Source organism: Theropithecus gelada, chromosome 7a (assembly GCF_003255815.1).
Source record: "Theropithecus gelada isolate Dixy chromosome 7a, Tgel_1.0, whole genome shotgun sequence".
NCBI classification, from domain to species: Eukaryota; Metazoa; Chordata; class Mammalia; order Primates; family Cercopithecidae; genus Theropithecus; species Theropithecus gelada.
This window is the reverse complement of record NC_037674.1, coordinates 19,271,240-19,287,285: the sequence shown is the minus strand read 5'-3', so window position 1 is coordinate 19,287,285 and position 16,046 is coordinate 19,271,240. Positions and strand designations below refer to the sequence as shown.

General features: G+C 49.6%; 1 protein-coding gene across 9 annotated transcripts in view; it reads left to right on the top strand.

The window, feature by feature from the left end:
• Nucleotides 1–16,046, top strand: part of FRMD5 (FERM domain containing 5) — a 343,392-nt gene that overhangs the window by 319,559 nt on the left and 7,787 nt on the right. For 7 of the 9 annotated variants that reach the window (XM_025390460.1, XM_025390457.1, XM_025390458.1 and 4 more), the window contains 6 exons: nt 2,867–2,955; nt 6,064–6,127; nt 6,670–6,761; nt 9,205–9,279; nt 10,193–10,261; nt 11,170–11,276. In XM_025390460.1, the coding sequence (XP_025246245.1) occupies nt 2,867–2,955; nt 6,064–6,127; nt 6,670–6,761; nt 9,205–9,279; nt 10,193–10,261; nt 11,170–11,276 (496 nt within the window). The remainder of the gene's footprint in view (nt 1–2,866; nt 2,956–6,063; nt 6,128–6,669; nt 6,762–9,204; nt 9,280–10,192; nt 10,262–11,169; nt 11,277–16,046) is intronic. The other 2 variants (XM_025390461.1, XM_025390462.1) reach the window with 2 other exon arrangements.

Genomic DNA, 16,046 nt, shown 5'->3' with positions numbered 1-16,046 from the left:
AACATGGCCACTAGCATTTGTGGGGTGCCTCCTAAACATAACCTATGAGGTAGGTAATATGATCAACCCTCATTCTAAGACAAGGAGTCTGAGCATGGAGAAACTAAGGACCTGGCCACAGTCACACAGTGAGTGGCAGAGCCGGACCTGGACCCGAGCGGTTTGACCCAGAGCCCGCACCACTGTGGTTCTAGTGGGGATGCTCTTCCACCTGTCACTGCCCATATGAGCCAGAGTGAAAGAAGCAGAGGGGGGCCCTCTGCTGCCTCCCTCCCCTGCCTTCCCCCCACCTCCCTTCCCTACTTCTTTCCCTGTTATTTCAAACTGTCCAGTAGCCTCCTGCAGGCCCAAGGCTTCATTTCCATCCCTCCACCTCTCCTTTGTAGGTCTTTCCTCTATCTCAGCAAGCATTATGACCCCCTCCGTGCCTCTGCCCCACCTCTGCTCCCCTCTCATTTTTACGCACATACGGACATTCCCCACTGCAGCCAGACTGGCCCCTCTGACCCACCCCACTATCTTCCACCTTCTGCTCAAAATTTTCTGCAGGCCCTTTCTTCACCACCATTCACACAGTAAGGTCTCCACTCCCAGTCTCTGTCTTTCTAAGCCTGCAGTTGTAGGACTTCCCTGGGTCCTGCTTACACAGGGAGCAGAAGAGGCAGAGCAGGCAGGTTGCCTCCCTCCCCCACTTCTCCCAGTCATTCTCCCCTCAAGGCCACCCTTCCCTGACCCATACCTCTGCCAAGCCTGCCAGGTTAGCCCTGGTGCCTCCTGGCAGGAACAGTGTTTGTGTGCAGTGCCTGGTACTCAGATATTAATAACCACCACCAGGCACTGATGACAAGCAGGAGGAAATCCAGCCCTGTGGCTTCACAGTGTCTGCATTCCAGTTATTTTTAAACAGCTTTTTGTTGTGCCCATGACATTGTGCTTGTAGCCAAGTGTCTGGATCATGACAGACCCTAAGGAAAGGACAATAACAACATTACATTAATTGCAAGTGTTTGCCAAACATATACTTAGTTTATTCCCTGGACCCAGATGCTCATACTTGTAACACTGACTCTGAGAGAGAGTTTTAAGGCAGAACTGGACTGCTTCTTGAGGCAGGACTCATGAGGCCCTGCAGAGGCCCCACTGTTCTTAGGACCAATCAGGCGGAGAATCTGTGCCAGAGAGGCGAGCCCTGAACGTGGAGAGGCCAGGAGAGCCAAACCCCAGGCCGACCTGGCCTGGCAGCCTCAGCCCTGACACCCATGCCTCACGCTCGGTGACTCGTGCCCTGACTCCATGGCACCACTTGAGCTGTGGCCCAGAAGACTCTCCCGCAGGCATATTTGACCAGCATCACGGCATAAGTTTCTGGTCACCTCAACACACTTACACCCTCTCCATTGCCATTCATGCAGCTTGACGGCGCCAAATGTCACCTGACGCCCCTGTCACAAAGGAAGCCCTCTGGGAGGGCAAAATCCTCCACCCAGCCTAGTCTTCACAGAGTCACTCCCCCGTGAGGAAGTGAGACCCGCAGCTTCTGCTCCATCCCCTCCCCACTGTGCTCAACAGAGCCTCAAGCCTGGTGTTTACTGACTGATGGTGCCAGTGACCAGGAGGCCCTCTCTGTTGGTTCAGGCACCTCAGGGCTGATGGCGACTGTTCTATTTTGCCAGTTGCTTCTTATTTTTTTCTTCAGCTAAACTTTCCTGAGGGGCCCAGTGTTATAGGACTGTTATGAACGTAGATAACAACTCCCCGATTCTTTAATAACAGCCTTTTAAGATATAATTCACATATCATAAAACATTTTTGTTTGTTTGTTTTGTTCTTTTCAGATGGAGTCTCACTCTGTCGCCCAGGCTGGAGTGTACTGCTGCAATCTTGGCTCACTGCAACCTCCACCTCCTGGGTTCAAGCAATTCTCCTGTCTCAGCCTCCTGAGTAGCTGGGATTACAGGTGCCCGCCACCACGCCTGGCTAATTTTTGTCTTTTTAGTAGAGACGGAGTTTCACCATGCTGGCCAGGCCGCGATCTCAAACTCCTGACCTCAGGTGATCCACCCGCCTCAGCCTCCCAAAGTACTGGGATTATAGGCGTGAGCCACCGCACCCGGCCAAATGTGCCCTTTTAAAGTGTACAATTCAGTGGTTTTTAGTATATTCAGAGTTAAAAGATCACAACCTGATTTTTTGTGACTGGCTTCTTTCACTTGGCACAGTGTTTTCAAGGTTCGCCTGTGTTGTAGCATCTGTCCGTACTTCATTCCTTTTTACTGGTGAATGAGATTCTACTGTATCACAATATACTACTTGTTTATTCATGTATTAGTTAATGGAAACTTTACACTGGAAGATGGATCGGGTTGTTTCTACTGTTTAGCTCTTAACACATATTGCTGCTATTAACATCCATGCACCAGTTTCTGTGTGGACATGCAGTTTTAATTCTCTGAGCACACACTGAGGAGTGGAATTGCTGGGTCATGTGGTAACTCGATTTTTAACAATTTAAATGACTTTCAAACTCTCTCAAAGTGACTGTACCATTTTACAACCCCATCAGCAATTCATGAGGTGTTGCCATTCTCTTTGGATGTTCACAGCAACCTTCTAAGGTTGGTATCATTATAATCTACAACTTACAGATCAGGACACTGAGGCTCAGCAGGTAACTTGCTTGTAGTCGTGTGACTGGCAAGTGGCAAGGCTGAGACTCAGACTATGGTCTTGTGATTCCAGAGGACATGCTTTTCCCTCTGTGACCTACTGCCAAGTATGAACCCTGCATCACCTATGAACAGCTGTGTTTCTTACCCTTTGACCTCTGTGCCTGCATCACCCAATGAGAAGTCTTTCTGTGTTGCAGGACGTGTCAGGAAATGCTGCATTTCTGGCCTTCACTCCTTTTGGGTTTGTTGTTCTTCAAGGAAACAAGAGGGTCCACTTCATTAAATGGTGAGCGTCTTCATTTCCAAAACAGGCTTTTTGTATCTCACCAGCTGGGGAGGGGCGATGGTTCCCATGTCCTTTGTCCGTGATTGGGCAGTTCGGGTTCGGAGCCCTCCCCAAAGCCTTGTGTTGATAGTGTGGTAACTGATGCAGGGAGTGGCCTCTTCCTAGGGATCCTGTTCTTCTAAAGGGGTGTCCCTGAGAGCCAGCAGCTTCTCCAGAAAGGAAAAGGGATACAATGGTTTGATTTCTGGGGAGGGTGAGAGGCCTGGGGCTGGAGCCAGTGTAAGTGGAGCCAAGTTCCTGTGAGAACTGAGTCCTTGGGGCCGTCACCCACTAAGGGTCGTAATCAGCCCTGTTGAGCCGGCTGTTCTGGAGCATCTCTGTGGATGGCTTAGTGCCCTTACCTGCTCTACTAACAAGGGAGGGGCTCACAGACAGTGACCTCTGGGGCAGATATAAGTCCCCTGTTACTTTGGCAAAACACCCTCCTCAGACCAGCCCTCACTGTGGGCATTGTGTCTGCAAAAGCTTAGTTGCTGCTGTCTCACTCCTATCCCTCTTGGGCATTTAAGTGTCCTCAGCCTCCAGGAGTCACATTCCCACTCTTCCTTCCTTCCCTCCCCTCTCCATTCCCATCTAACAGGCAAGAGCCACTGCCTCAGCTGCAGCTACTCTGAACTGCTTCCTCTCCTGCCCCTCTCTGTTTTGTTTGGGGTCCGTTCTGCTGCATGCCTCTGGGCAGACTCTGGTTTGTTGATTGACGTTTGGTTCTCCTGGAGACCCTTTAGCTGGCCAGTCCATACAAACATCTGTCAGCGTCATCAAAACATTTTGCATATTCTACTAAGCTCCTGTGATTTCTGTACCTTCCTGGGCCTCAGACTGCCAAGTCTAAGCTGACCAGCTCCTCCGAGGGGCTTAGATAAGTGGCTTCCCTTGGTCCAGCAGAGCTCAGTGAGGGGAAGTCTGTTTGGTTTGTTTTCTCCAGGAGAGCTCATGAGGAATCTTGGGTACAGTTGCTTCCTAGTCAGCGTTCTGCTGGGGACACTGCAGGCCATCTATCCCGCTGTGCCCTCTTCAGCTGGGCCACTGAGCTTGAGCTTGAGGACAGATACCGCCTTTCCAGCCCATCTTGATTTTGTGAAGGGGAGGGCATTACGTTCGTCAGCCAGAGTGCTGGTGAAACTGCTCGTCACACATGCAGGGGGGCCTCGACTCCCCAGGACAACAGCCACGCCACAAGGCAGCTGCTGCCCTGGAGTTGGCAGAATACACCCCAACATACCTGTTTCCTAGGCATCCTCAAGTCGGCTCTCTTCACTGTGCTCTCTGGGTGAAGATGTGAGGATTTGGAATCTCCTGTCCAACAAAATGCTTTTCAGAAAAAGACAATGAGCAGGATCAGGCCACAGCCCTCTTAGTGTGGGGTCTCTGCTGCCTGGATACGTCTGGGCTATCGATGTTCCTTACAGGGCCCAGATCCACATTCCAACCAGAGTAGCTGCTGGTGAGGTCCCTGTCAGGGGAAGTGTTTGGCTAGAAACAAGTAGGACACACCTGTCACAGACACCTGCAGTCCCTAAATTATCCCCACCCCTCCAGAAACCATGATGGCTCTTGGTTCTCACAGACGCTTTTCTTTCCACGGCTTCTCTCATGCACCACTTCTTCTGGAAGTCTCCTCGTCACCATGTGTCAACTCTGTAATAATAGATGTAAGCCCAATCTCACTCTCAAAATAAAACTCCTTCCTTTCCTAGCCTGCTTGTTGGAATCTAGGTGATCTGTGTGCTTGTCTATATATTAGCCAATTGGCATTGATTGTATTGTGTGTGTGTGTGAGGTTGATGGTTGATTGAGAGGGAGTTTGAGAGGGAATCAGAAGGGAAGGATTACCATGTGGCTTGTGTTAGCTCAGAACTGGTGGTCAGAAGTTGTGAAATCTCATCCTGAACCAGCCATGATTTTCAGGAGCACAGAGAACAAGTGATTTTCCTCTGTCCCCTGAACTTTTTCCAGTAGTAAGTTGGGTACATGATTCTCACTACCTTTCTACTATTTCCTAGGAGATTAAGGAAATCTCCTTAGAAGTCACAAAAAAAGCAGCAGCCAATGGAGGTGAATGTGCATGACAAGACCACCTTGGGGGTCCCAGTTGGGTAGAAAAATGGGACAGTGACATGGAGAGGGCTGAGAGGTTCCAGAGGGCAGCTATGTTGGGCAGGTACATGGGAAGTGAGGAACAACCAGTACTGGAGGCCTAATTCCATGGCTCTCAGGGACATTCGCCTAAGACCTGGTAGTTTTTCCATTTTGCAAATGTAACCAAGGCTGAGAGCAGGAGGTGGATGTGGAGGTGAGATCTAGGCCGTGCCATGTACAGTAACCATGTCACTTCTTCTGATTTGTGTCTGTCCCACGGGTGATGTACCCCAGTATCCTGTTTGCCTCTTTTACTGCAGCCATTCACTGGGCTGGTGGCTTCAAGGATTTTTCTACAATAACCCCTAAGCCCCTTTCCTGGTCAGTACGCTGCATGACTGTTCCATGTAATCTGTTCTCTCTCTTTGGTATGTTGCCCTGCCCCGCTCCCTGAGATTGTTTGACATTTGTCTGCATTAAACTGCATTTTCCATCCAGTGGCACAGTCACCTGAAAGACTCAACTCCCTCAGAACCTGGTTGCATTGTTTCTCATTATTTGCTGTATCTTGAACTTTGGCCTCATCAGCTACCTGTGGCATCTTACGTTTGACAGTCCCATCCAGATAATGCACCTGTGTTATGAACCCAATCCTGAAATGGCCCCGGATACTCTGCCTAGACTCACTTTCCATGCAAATGTTTCCCTTTTACAGCCACTGTTGATAAGCCCGAAATCCTCCTGTCACCCTATTACTATAGTGTGATTGACCAGAAAACTGTGGATTGAACTGTTTCAACAACGTTCTCTAAGGCCACTGCGCTGCTGTCTTGTTTCAGTTCTGATTTTGGCTAAAATTGTGTCTGTGCCTGGAGCCCCTTCCAGTTGGGGTGGGCTGTGCATCTACAAGATTTAGCTGTGAACAGGCAGCCCGCAATGAGGTGACAGGCACTATCTTTGTACTTCTAGGAATGAGGTGACCAAGCTGAAATTTGAAGGAAAGACTTTCTATTTATACGTAAGTCAGAAAGAGGTGAGTGCTGGCTTCTTTCTCTTTAGGGAGGGCTGGGGTGATGGGATGCTTCCTGGTGGCCAGAGCCAAGCTTGAAGGACCCCAGTAGAGCCAAGCCACCCACATGCTAAGCCAAGACCAAGGTCAGGACCTGCAGGTACAATATGAAGGAGTGGGAAGGCCCTGGAGCACAGGACTCCCTCGGGGATGCTGTTGACACCCAGAGCTTTCACTCAAGAGATCTTTACCTCCAGGAAGTGCAAAGGAAGGCTCTTTTTCTTTCATGTATATGGGAATTCCAGAGGCAAGGGCTACTTTCTCACCAAGAGCTCTCCTGGTTCAATTTGTGCCACTTTTGTGCCAGCTGAGACTTACCCTGATTGGACTTGCTAAGTATGATGTGATGCACTGAACTAAGCTCTGCCTCAGTGGGTCCCGCGGGCCCTCCCCTCTAACTAGCCAGCTGCCAGGGCCTCTAACAGCTCTGGGGTCAGGGTCCTTGCCTACTTCACCCTTTGCTTCTCCATCTACACTCAGCCATATCAATGTGGAATTTTTTGCAGGAAAAGAAGATTATTCTTACATATTTTGCTCCAACTCCTGAAGCATGTAAGCACCTCTGGAAATGTGGAATCGAGAACCAAGCCTTCTACAAGTGAGTGGATACATGTGATGGGGACTGTCTTTCTTAAAGCCAGAGTCACAGAGAGTCAGTGACAGGAGGCCAAGTGCCCAGGAGCCTGGGGCAGCGTAGCTGGAAGTGGTCAAGAGCTTGACAGTTACCGAGAAGCCAGGTTGAGGCCAAAGGCCAGAGCTTTGCCTACCAAAGGGATTTTGTAAAGAATGTGGGGCTTGTGTATTGTTTTCTTCGATTCGATTAAGAAAGTGGTTATAAAAGCATGAGGTAGTGAAGAAATGGCCTATCGAGGGAGTGATGCCAAGTAAAGTATGTCTCACTAAACCCCTTGGTCTTGTTTTTAAAATATACCGTAATAATTTATGCTTTACTAAGACATATCTGAATGAGGTCAAGGCAAGACAGAGTGTGGTATATTCTACCTGGGGTGAGCCCTGCTCTCACCAAATGCCCCTGACAGGCCAGGTCTCGGTTCCAGTAACCTGAAGGATCCTGGAGAGATGAGAACTGCTCTGGGCTGAGTGGCACCATGCTCCTCTCCAGGGAAGATTCTGCTGCCTGCTGGCTGCTATGGGATGCTGGTTGGCAGAACTGGGTCCTCCCAGTTGCCAGGGCCACAGCCCCAGAGGTTGTTTCTTAGACAGGCATTCTGAATTGCTTAATACTCGTTATGTGTTTATACCAGAATCAAGGATTCACTGAATCGGCAGTGAGTTCTTCTCCTGAATACACTCAGGGGAGACTTTGGCATGGTCACACTTCCCTCCTGTTCAGTCCCTACTATCCATAGAAAGTCAAGAAAACATTTATTTTCTTTTGCTACCACTGTCCCTTCGCCTGTGAGGATGTAATCCAGGTTTGGCCAGCTACCTGAACCTAGAGAGAAGCAATCTGAGATGCAAGCTCCTGCTTGTGGGACTGAGGAGCAGCCCAGGAAGGACGGGGGTCCCATGGGTCTCCCCAGCAGAGAGAGGAAGGCACTAGCAGACAGGGGCCTACTCCACACTGAGCTATCCCTGCCCTGGGAATGGCGTATGTGGAAGCGTTCCCTTTCTCTCTGCCAAAGGGTCTAATGCAAATGGAAGCAGTCTCCTTGCCTCTTGTCTTTTCATGCCTTCAGCACCATTTCTTAAGGGCTTGGTTTTCCCATCTGTGTCATGGAAACAGACGTGTGCTTCTGAACCTGTGACTACAGCCGGTTTCTGAGTCTTCCCACGAGTAGATCTCCATACCCACCCAGCCCTGCCTGTACCCACACTGGAAACGGAGGTCATTTTTCAGTTTTCCATTGCCTCCTTGATGTTCTTGTTAAATGATAAAAGCCTCTAGCCTGGGTCAGATCCCCAGGTATGCCAAGTCTCTGGCAGCAGCGCTTTGGCCTTGCCCTCAGTGTCTCTCACATACAGATCCCTAGTCCTGCCTTTGGCCTAGTGCCTTGGCAGGCGCCCAGTCAGATGCAACAGCATGCCCAGGCAGGAGAGTAAGCAGCTCGGATGTCCTGGAGCCCTGAGACGGGCAGAGATGGTGTCTCCCAAGAACTGTTCATGGATTGTGGAGACAGCTCCTACTCACTGCTCATAGCACAGGTTTCAGACCCACGTGGGTTCCTGGTTGGATCAGTATCATAGGCACCTGGGCATCTTACAGGTGAATCCCATCTTAGGAGGCTTCTCTCAGAGCTGCTGTGCCCAAGCTGAGAGAGTTAATGGGCTCAGTGAAGTCACCCAGGAGAAAGTAGTACAGAGCTCCACATCAGCTCTCTGCAGCTTCAAACGAGATATTAAATAGACATCCCGGGGGAGGGAGGAAGTCTCCAAATTCAAATACATGACGGAACTTTTATTAAAATTAAGCTACTTTCTTCATCGCAGGATTTCTCAGTCTTTACCATGGTCATGTATTTTAGGACCCTCCAAAAGGGAGATGGAACAGGAAGGACAGCCCCCATCCTCTTCTCTACCCACAATTACCCAGACATGGACACAAAATCAAATACTGGGACTAGAAAGGAGACCCCTAAGGTCCAGTAGTCCCAGCTCTATCATTTTATAAGAAGGGTGAGGCTAAGAGAGAAGGAAATTTGCCCGAGGTTACACTGCTAATAAGTGACCTGGCTGAGATTAGATGGGTGGCATTCTATTATTCCCCCAGACCATCCACCCTAGCATGTATTCTCTCAGTCCCCCTGGTAAAACCTATGAAGCATTTTGGGGGAGCCTTCACTCTCCTGACACAAAAATGGGTTTCCATGCAACAGTCCTGGGCGCTGAGGCAGGAAGGCAGATGGCTGTGAGCACAGCCCCCAGATCCTAGGATAGTGAGAGTCAGAGACAAGTGTGGACTACGAAGGGCTTTTTTCCTGATGTTTCAAGTAGCCTTTGGAAGAAGCTGGGGATGTGCTGCCTTAGCCTGTATGAGGCAGTTCAGGCTGTCTATCACACTGGACTTTGCCTTGCTGCAGGCTGGAGAAGTCAAGCCAAGTCCGCACAGTGTCCAGCAGCAATTTATTCTTTAAAGGGAGCCGGTTCCGATACAGGTAAATAGTGACAGTAAGTAACCATTATGGATCTATTTTCAGACCCTTCTCTGGAGAACACTCAGTGGTCCTTATCCTTTAGAACAGAGAAACTGGGGAGGACTCAGAAAAGTCTGAGGTCTCCATCCAATTCTCCTGTCTTATGACCCTTTATTTCCTTCCTTCCCTACAGCTATTTGTCTGTAGGGTTTTAAATGTATATCGGCCGGCCACAGTGGCTCACGCCTATAATCCCAGCACTTTTGGGAGGCTGAGGCAGGTGGATTACTTGAGGCCAGGAGTTTGAAACCAGCCTGGGCAACATGATGAAACCCCATCTCTACTAAAAATACCAAAAAAAAAAAAAAAAAAAAAAAAATTAGCTGGGTGTGGTGGCACGTGCCTATAGTCCCAGCTACTTGGAAGGCTGAGGTGGGAAAATCGCTTGAGCTCAGGAGGTTGAGGCTGCAGTGAGCCATGATTGCACCTCCGCACACCAGCCTGGGAGACAGAGCAAGATCTTGTCTCCAAGAAAATGAAAAATAAATGTGTATCTTCTCTTTCCCTTACAATAGCAGCAAAATAAGAACTGTAATAGTGATTCTTTTCATGCCTCACTGTCTAAAGATTGTTCTTATGTATTTTTTTGTGATGTAATTGGAACATGCTGGAAATTGAGGAATTATTCCTAAATAGAATGGAAGATCCTAAAGACTCTAGAGATGGAGAGAGCTCTCTCTCAGATAGGCTGTCATGACACTTAGGAACTCTGTACCCCAGCAAGCAAGCCTTTCTCTGTGACCAAAACATCGTGGAAAGGGTGGGCCACAGATGCCATTTCCTGATTCAGGGAAAGCACCTGAGATCTTGGAGAGGAGCTGTCCTGGAACACAGTCTCATTTCTTGCCACTTGTTTTTATTATACTACTTACAGCGGCCGAGTTGCAAAGGAAGTCATGGAGTCAAGTGCGAAGATCAAACGGGAGCCACCAGAAATACACAGGTAGGCTGCCAGGGGCTTCCCCCAAAACAGTTCTATCTCAGATCCCAGAATCTCAATCCAGCAGTTTGAGTACTGTGAAGCCCCTGGCTCCAGTGGCTACCAAAAGGTCCAAAATAAGGCAGAAGGCTGAAGAAACTTCTCAGAAGGGATGGGGAAAAGTCTTTGACCCTTAATAAGAGAGCAGGGGAGGGAGGGCTACTGCAGATAGTACATCAGATCCAGGTGCCGCTTCACTTGGCAGTTCTCTTCTGCCCTCCCAAGTCTTGACACTGATGATAGATATGTCACACAATTTCAGTGGTTCTGGAACCAGTCGATTACATGAAGCCAAGGATAGTCCCACAGCCCTGCCACAGTGGCTCTAAAACAGTTTCAGGATCCATGCTTCATGTAGATCCACAAATCATGTTTCCAGAAGCCTATTTCCTAGAATCTAAGACCCAGAAAGAATATGACTGACCAAGAAGGGTAGGACTTGCCAACCAGCCTTTGCCTCTGGGAATGGGAGCATGACTGCCTACCCCTTCACATGGAGCCCCGTCATCTGCAGCCTGTACTGGAAGTCAGGGGAGGCTGCCAGTATTGGTCCAGGCATATTTTCAGGAGTACTGCTCATCCTGGGGCTCTACTCTCTGACCGTCTTGCCCCCACCCCTGAGACCAGTGGCACCGCTGCCACACTAAAAGAAAAAGGTTCAGATTGGTCTAGGCTTACAAGGAAGTGGAGGAGTTTGAAGCACTATCTCTGACTGGAATCCAGGGACCAAAGGCAAAGAGAAGGTATTAAAGATTTTTAAAAAGAGAGACCAACACTTAATACAGCCAGGCAATTCTAGTAGCCAGTACTCAGCTCTTAAGTGCCTACTAAATGTGTCCATGCATTGAATTAACAAGGTTCTTTAATCTCAGAGCAGGGATGGTTCCCAGCCGGAGCTGTCCCTCCATAACCCATGGCCCAAGGCTGAGCAGCGTCCCCAGGACCCGCAGAAGAGCTGTTCACATCTCCATCATGGAAGGTGAGCATGAGCTCCTTGAGGTGACCACTGGGGTCCTCCAAGTTGTGATCTGGGACCTTGAAAAGGACTTTGAAAAGAGGCCAATTTACATTAGTGACAGCAGCATGTCTCTTGGGGAAAAGGGCCTCCAGTGGCAAGTAGGAGGTTTTATCCAGCAGATGGGAATACTAGCTGGGTACAGGGTGAAGGGGTGTGGGTATCTAGGCAGGGGGGTTGTGTATTTGAGGGTGCTGGGTTAGCCCTTTGGAGGACCTGCATATGTGGGATTTAAAGGTTCCATGCAGTTATGAAATTGCTTTCCATCAAGAGGCTTTTCACGCCTGGCATGGTGGCTCATGCCTGTAGTCTCAGTACTTTTGGGAGGCCTAGATGGGTGGATCACTTGAGGTCCGGAGTTCAAGACTAGCCTGGCCAGAATGGTGAAACCCTGTCTACTAAAAATACAAAAATTAGCTGGGTGTGCTGGCGCATGACTGTAATCCCAGCTACTCGTGAGGCTGAGGTAGGAGACTCGCTTGAGCCTGGGAGGCAGAGGGTGCAGTGAGCTGAGTTCACGCCACTGCTCTCCAGCCTGGGTAAAGGAGACTGTCAAAAAAAAAAAAAAGTTTTAAAAGGGGGCTGGCGCAGTGGCTCACACCTGTAATCCCAGCACTTTGGGAGGCTCACTTCAGGTCAGGAGTTTGAGAACAGCCTGGCCAACATGGTGAAACCCCTTCTCTACTAAAAATACAAAAAATTAGTTGGGCGTGGTAGTACAAGCCTATAATCCCAGCTACTAGGGAGGCTGAGGTGGGAGAATTGCTTGAACCCAGAAGGCAGAGGTGGAGGCTGCAGTGAGCCCAGATTGCACCACTGCACTCCAGCCTGGGTGACAGAGACTCCGTCTCAAGAAAAAAAAAAAAAAAGAGGGTTTTCACTTGTTTGCTAAATCTGACCAATCTCCACAGCTTAAATTATCAGGATGGCTGAGACTATTAACCAGTAAGTGAAAATTCTTGAATCTGAAGCATTTCTAGTAGCTGTCACCCACCATGTTTTGCTTCAGCTATAGAAATCTGTCCTGTTGGCTGGGCACAGTGGTTCATGCCCGTAATCCCAGCATTCTGGGAGGCCGAGACAGGTGGATCACCTGAGGTCAGTAGTTTGAGACCAGCCTGGCCAACATGGTGAAACCCCATCTCTACTAAAAATACAAAAATTGGGTGTGGTGATGCACGCCTGTAATCCCAGCTACTTGGGAGGTTGAGGCAAGAGGATCGCTTGAACCCAGGAGGCAGAGGTTGCAGTGAGCCAAGATTGTGCCACTGCACTCCAGCCTGGGCAACAGAGTTAAGACTCCGTCTCAAAAAAAAAAAAAAAAAAAAGCAATTTGTCCTGTTGCTATCTGCATATCTTACCACTGTCTCAGGAAATCCAATATGACCCATCTCCCTCCAGACTCCCTTCCTTTGGAGGCGGCGGAGGTGGGGAGAGAGAGAAATTCTATGTATCTCCACTGAACTAGATACCCCAGTAGCTGAGGCCAACAATCTGTTCTCTGGGTAGTTAATGCTGTTAGGAGGTGCTCCCGGAATACTGCCCTCTAGCTGTTGTCACTGGCCCAGGTCACCCGCAGGCTGGATACAGGTTAAAGTTGAGTGCTTTCATTCCCAAAGATGGTGTTTTTTTGGGGACCTCAGAAGATCTCACACAGCAGGAGACAGAAGGATTGGTTCCTACCTGTCTCTCTCCTGGGATTAACGGTGTAGAAGCTGGTGGGGACAGCCCTTTGCCTTTTCTGTAAGAATGCTGCTTGGGAATGAAAATGCTCAGGTTAGGAAGGATATCACTCTGCTGTTTCCCTGAGATCTAATTTGTGTTTAGGATTTTAGGACGTGTCACTGTGTGAGATTCCATGTTACCAGAGTCTGGTATGTAACTCCCTACGGTCTGGAGGTTGAGAACCCCGGCTAGACAAACACCATCAAGTTACTTGAGTATCTTCAATGCTCCATTTGTAAAACAGGGACATCTTCCTTGCCCACTCCATTGGTTGCAAGGAAGCTAATATGTGCAGAAGTACTTTAAAGAGACTAAAGCGTTTACAGGCAGGCAGCAAGCACAGTGCAGAATCCTGGTCAGGAAGCCAAGGTGTGACTAGGAGCTCTGCCATGCACCTTCTGAAACAGGTTGTTTTCTCTCTGAGCCTAGTGCCCCCACTGCAGAACAGAGCTGAGTGCGGGAGAGTGTGGACTACCAAGTAGAATCATTATGCAAAGAATGGAATTATGGATACATGACCATTATCAGACACAGCCTCCTGGTGTTTCCTCCCATCTTAGGCTGACCCGGAGAACTGAGCTTGGCTCTCACTGTCCCTCTTTTGGGGTGTACATCTCAGGAAGTAGAATGAACTTCTCTTTGAGGAAACATAACTTTCTCCCCTCTGTGGCCTTTCTTTCCATCCCTCCTGAGGCTGAAGCTAGACGGTCCATCCCAAGTCTTCCACAGAGCTGGGACAGCTGTCCTCCCGAACAGAAGGCTCACCCTAGGGAAGCCAGCACCATGCAGGATTAAAACAGGAGGAGCCTTGTGCAAGCTGACTTCCCAGAACAGGGAAGAATGTCCAGGAAACCAGCATTCCCAAAAGAGGGAGGGCGGAGGCTCTCTGTGTAGACAAAACTCATTGAGAGCTGCTGCCAAGTAGGGTTAGTAGAACAACTCAAGAGGCAGGGAAAACAGTCCTTGTGATCCTGAGACATGCTGAGGCTGCCTAAGTTCCCCATTCAGCTCTGGCTTTACCTCCAGCCTTCTCCTCCTCCCAGAGCCTCTCTTCTCCCATTGCAGGAGCAGGTTCCTTGTCCAAACTATTCCCCCTTGTTGTCAAATGCAAGGAGAGGTACAGTGGGGAGAGGCTGCTGAGTAGTATAGGCCCTCTAGGGCCGGGGCACTTCCTCGAAACCAGCCTCATAGAATGGCACACTTGGTAGGTTATAGCTTAGCAGACTTCCAGGTGCTTCTCACACCCTGTGCCCAAGGCTGCCAGTGGACAAACACAGCCTGTGGCCCTGGTCATGGCCCCCAGCCCAGGACCCATTAGATGCAGGACAGGGCAAGTACAACTGACCTGGCCCAAATGAACCTCACACGCTCAGAGTGAGGAGAGGGAGATGACATCCGGTTTGGATGTGGAAATAAATAAAAGATTCTAGCAATTAAATGGCTTTATCAGTACAGGGGTTACCAAGCCTGTGGAAGAATGGATTAGTTTCTAGGAGGCAAGAGTTCAGATGCAACATCTTTCAAGAGGGCTGCCTTTAAAGGTCCTGACAAGCACAGCTGACCCTAACTGCCTACCCCAACCAGGGAGGAAGGGGCTGCGAGAGATGTGATGAGGGCCTCAGAAGGGCACAACCAACAAAAACCCCAAGGAATTTATGGGCATTTGAAATTGGTTCATGCTCCACCAAAGACTGTCTTTTCTATAGTCCATTTGGCCCATTTAGTATCACAGAGACCACCTCCTCCCACTTCAGAGCCACCCAGCCCCAAAGGTAGCGCTGACCATGCAACTTGGCTGGCACCAGGGCAGGCCTGGATTATATATGGCCTGGATAAAGCCCAATGGTGTTGTAACTTTACATCCTGGATTTTCTGGGACAGTCTTGATTCCCCTTACCCTCTGGGATTGTTCTCTGCCCCCTCTGTCCCTGGCCCTCTGAGAGGTTGGAGCCCTTATCCAGGCCTCAGGGAAAGAGCTGCAGGCCAAGGAAGCATTACTTTTTATGGCTGTAAGTGCTTCTGACTAAATCCAGTCCCCTGATAACAGTGGCCTCTCAGAGCTGCTCTTTCCCTGCAGTTCAGCCTGATCTGAAGCTTGGGGAGGTGACCTTCTTCCTGCAGCACGGGAGGCACTGCTAAGGGGCTGCTATGGTGTGGGATCTGCGGAAATCCTTTGTTCCTAGTTGGTGTTCCGTCTTTCCCTCTCTGTATCTTTCCCTGCCTGGCTGGTTTCTCTGAAGTAATCAGCTGGTTTCCACTGAAGAAGTATTTGCCTTCCTGAGCCGCCATGGGGAAGAGTCTGATTAAGATTCACACCAGAGTCCGGGTTCAGCTCCGGCTGACTAATCACTGCTTTCGGCCCCTAAGTGTGCGCATCCTGAGGATGGGGCCCCGGCTCCAGGGTAGGGTCCTGACTGCTGTGACCCCCGGGCAAGGGAATCAGCTGGAGCACTTCCAAGGTAAAAAAGACTCTCCTGCTTTGCTGTGCCACTTAGCACAGATCCTTCCCACAGCACCCATCCCATCTATCCCAAAATCACAGGGTCGGTGAAACGGCAGGACAGGCGGTGGCTTTTACAGCAGTGAAAACAGTTTCTAATATAGGACTAACCTGATGTGGGAGGGTCACCTTACAGGTGAGATCTATTGAGGGAGGAGACCAACTGATATTTACTGAGCAACTATATTTGTCAGACATTTCTACTAGAAATGCATATTTAATTGGATGCAGTGGCTCATGCCTGTAATCCCAGCACTTTGGGAGGCCGAGGTGGGCAGATCACTTGAGGTCAGGAGATGAGACCAGCCTGGCCAACGTGGTGAATCCCCGTCTCTACTAAAAATACAAAAATTAGCCGGGCGTGGTGGCGGGTGCCTGTAATCCCAGATATTCGCGGGGCTGAGGTGGGAGAATCGCTTGAACCCAGGAGGTGGAGGCTGCAGTGAGCGGAGATTGCGCCATTGCACTCCAGCCTGGACGATGGAGTGAGATCCCATCTCAAAAAAAAG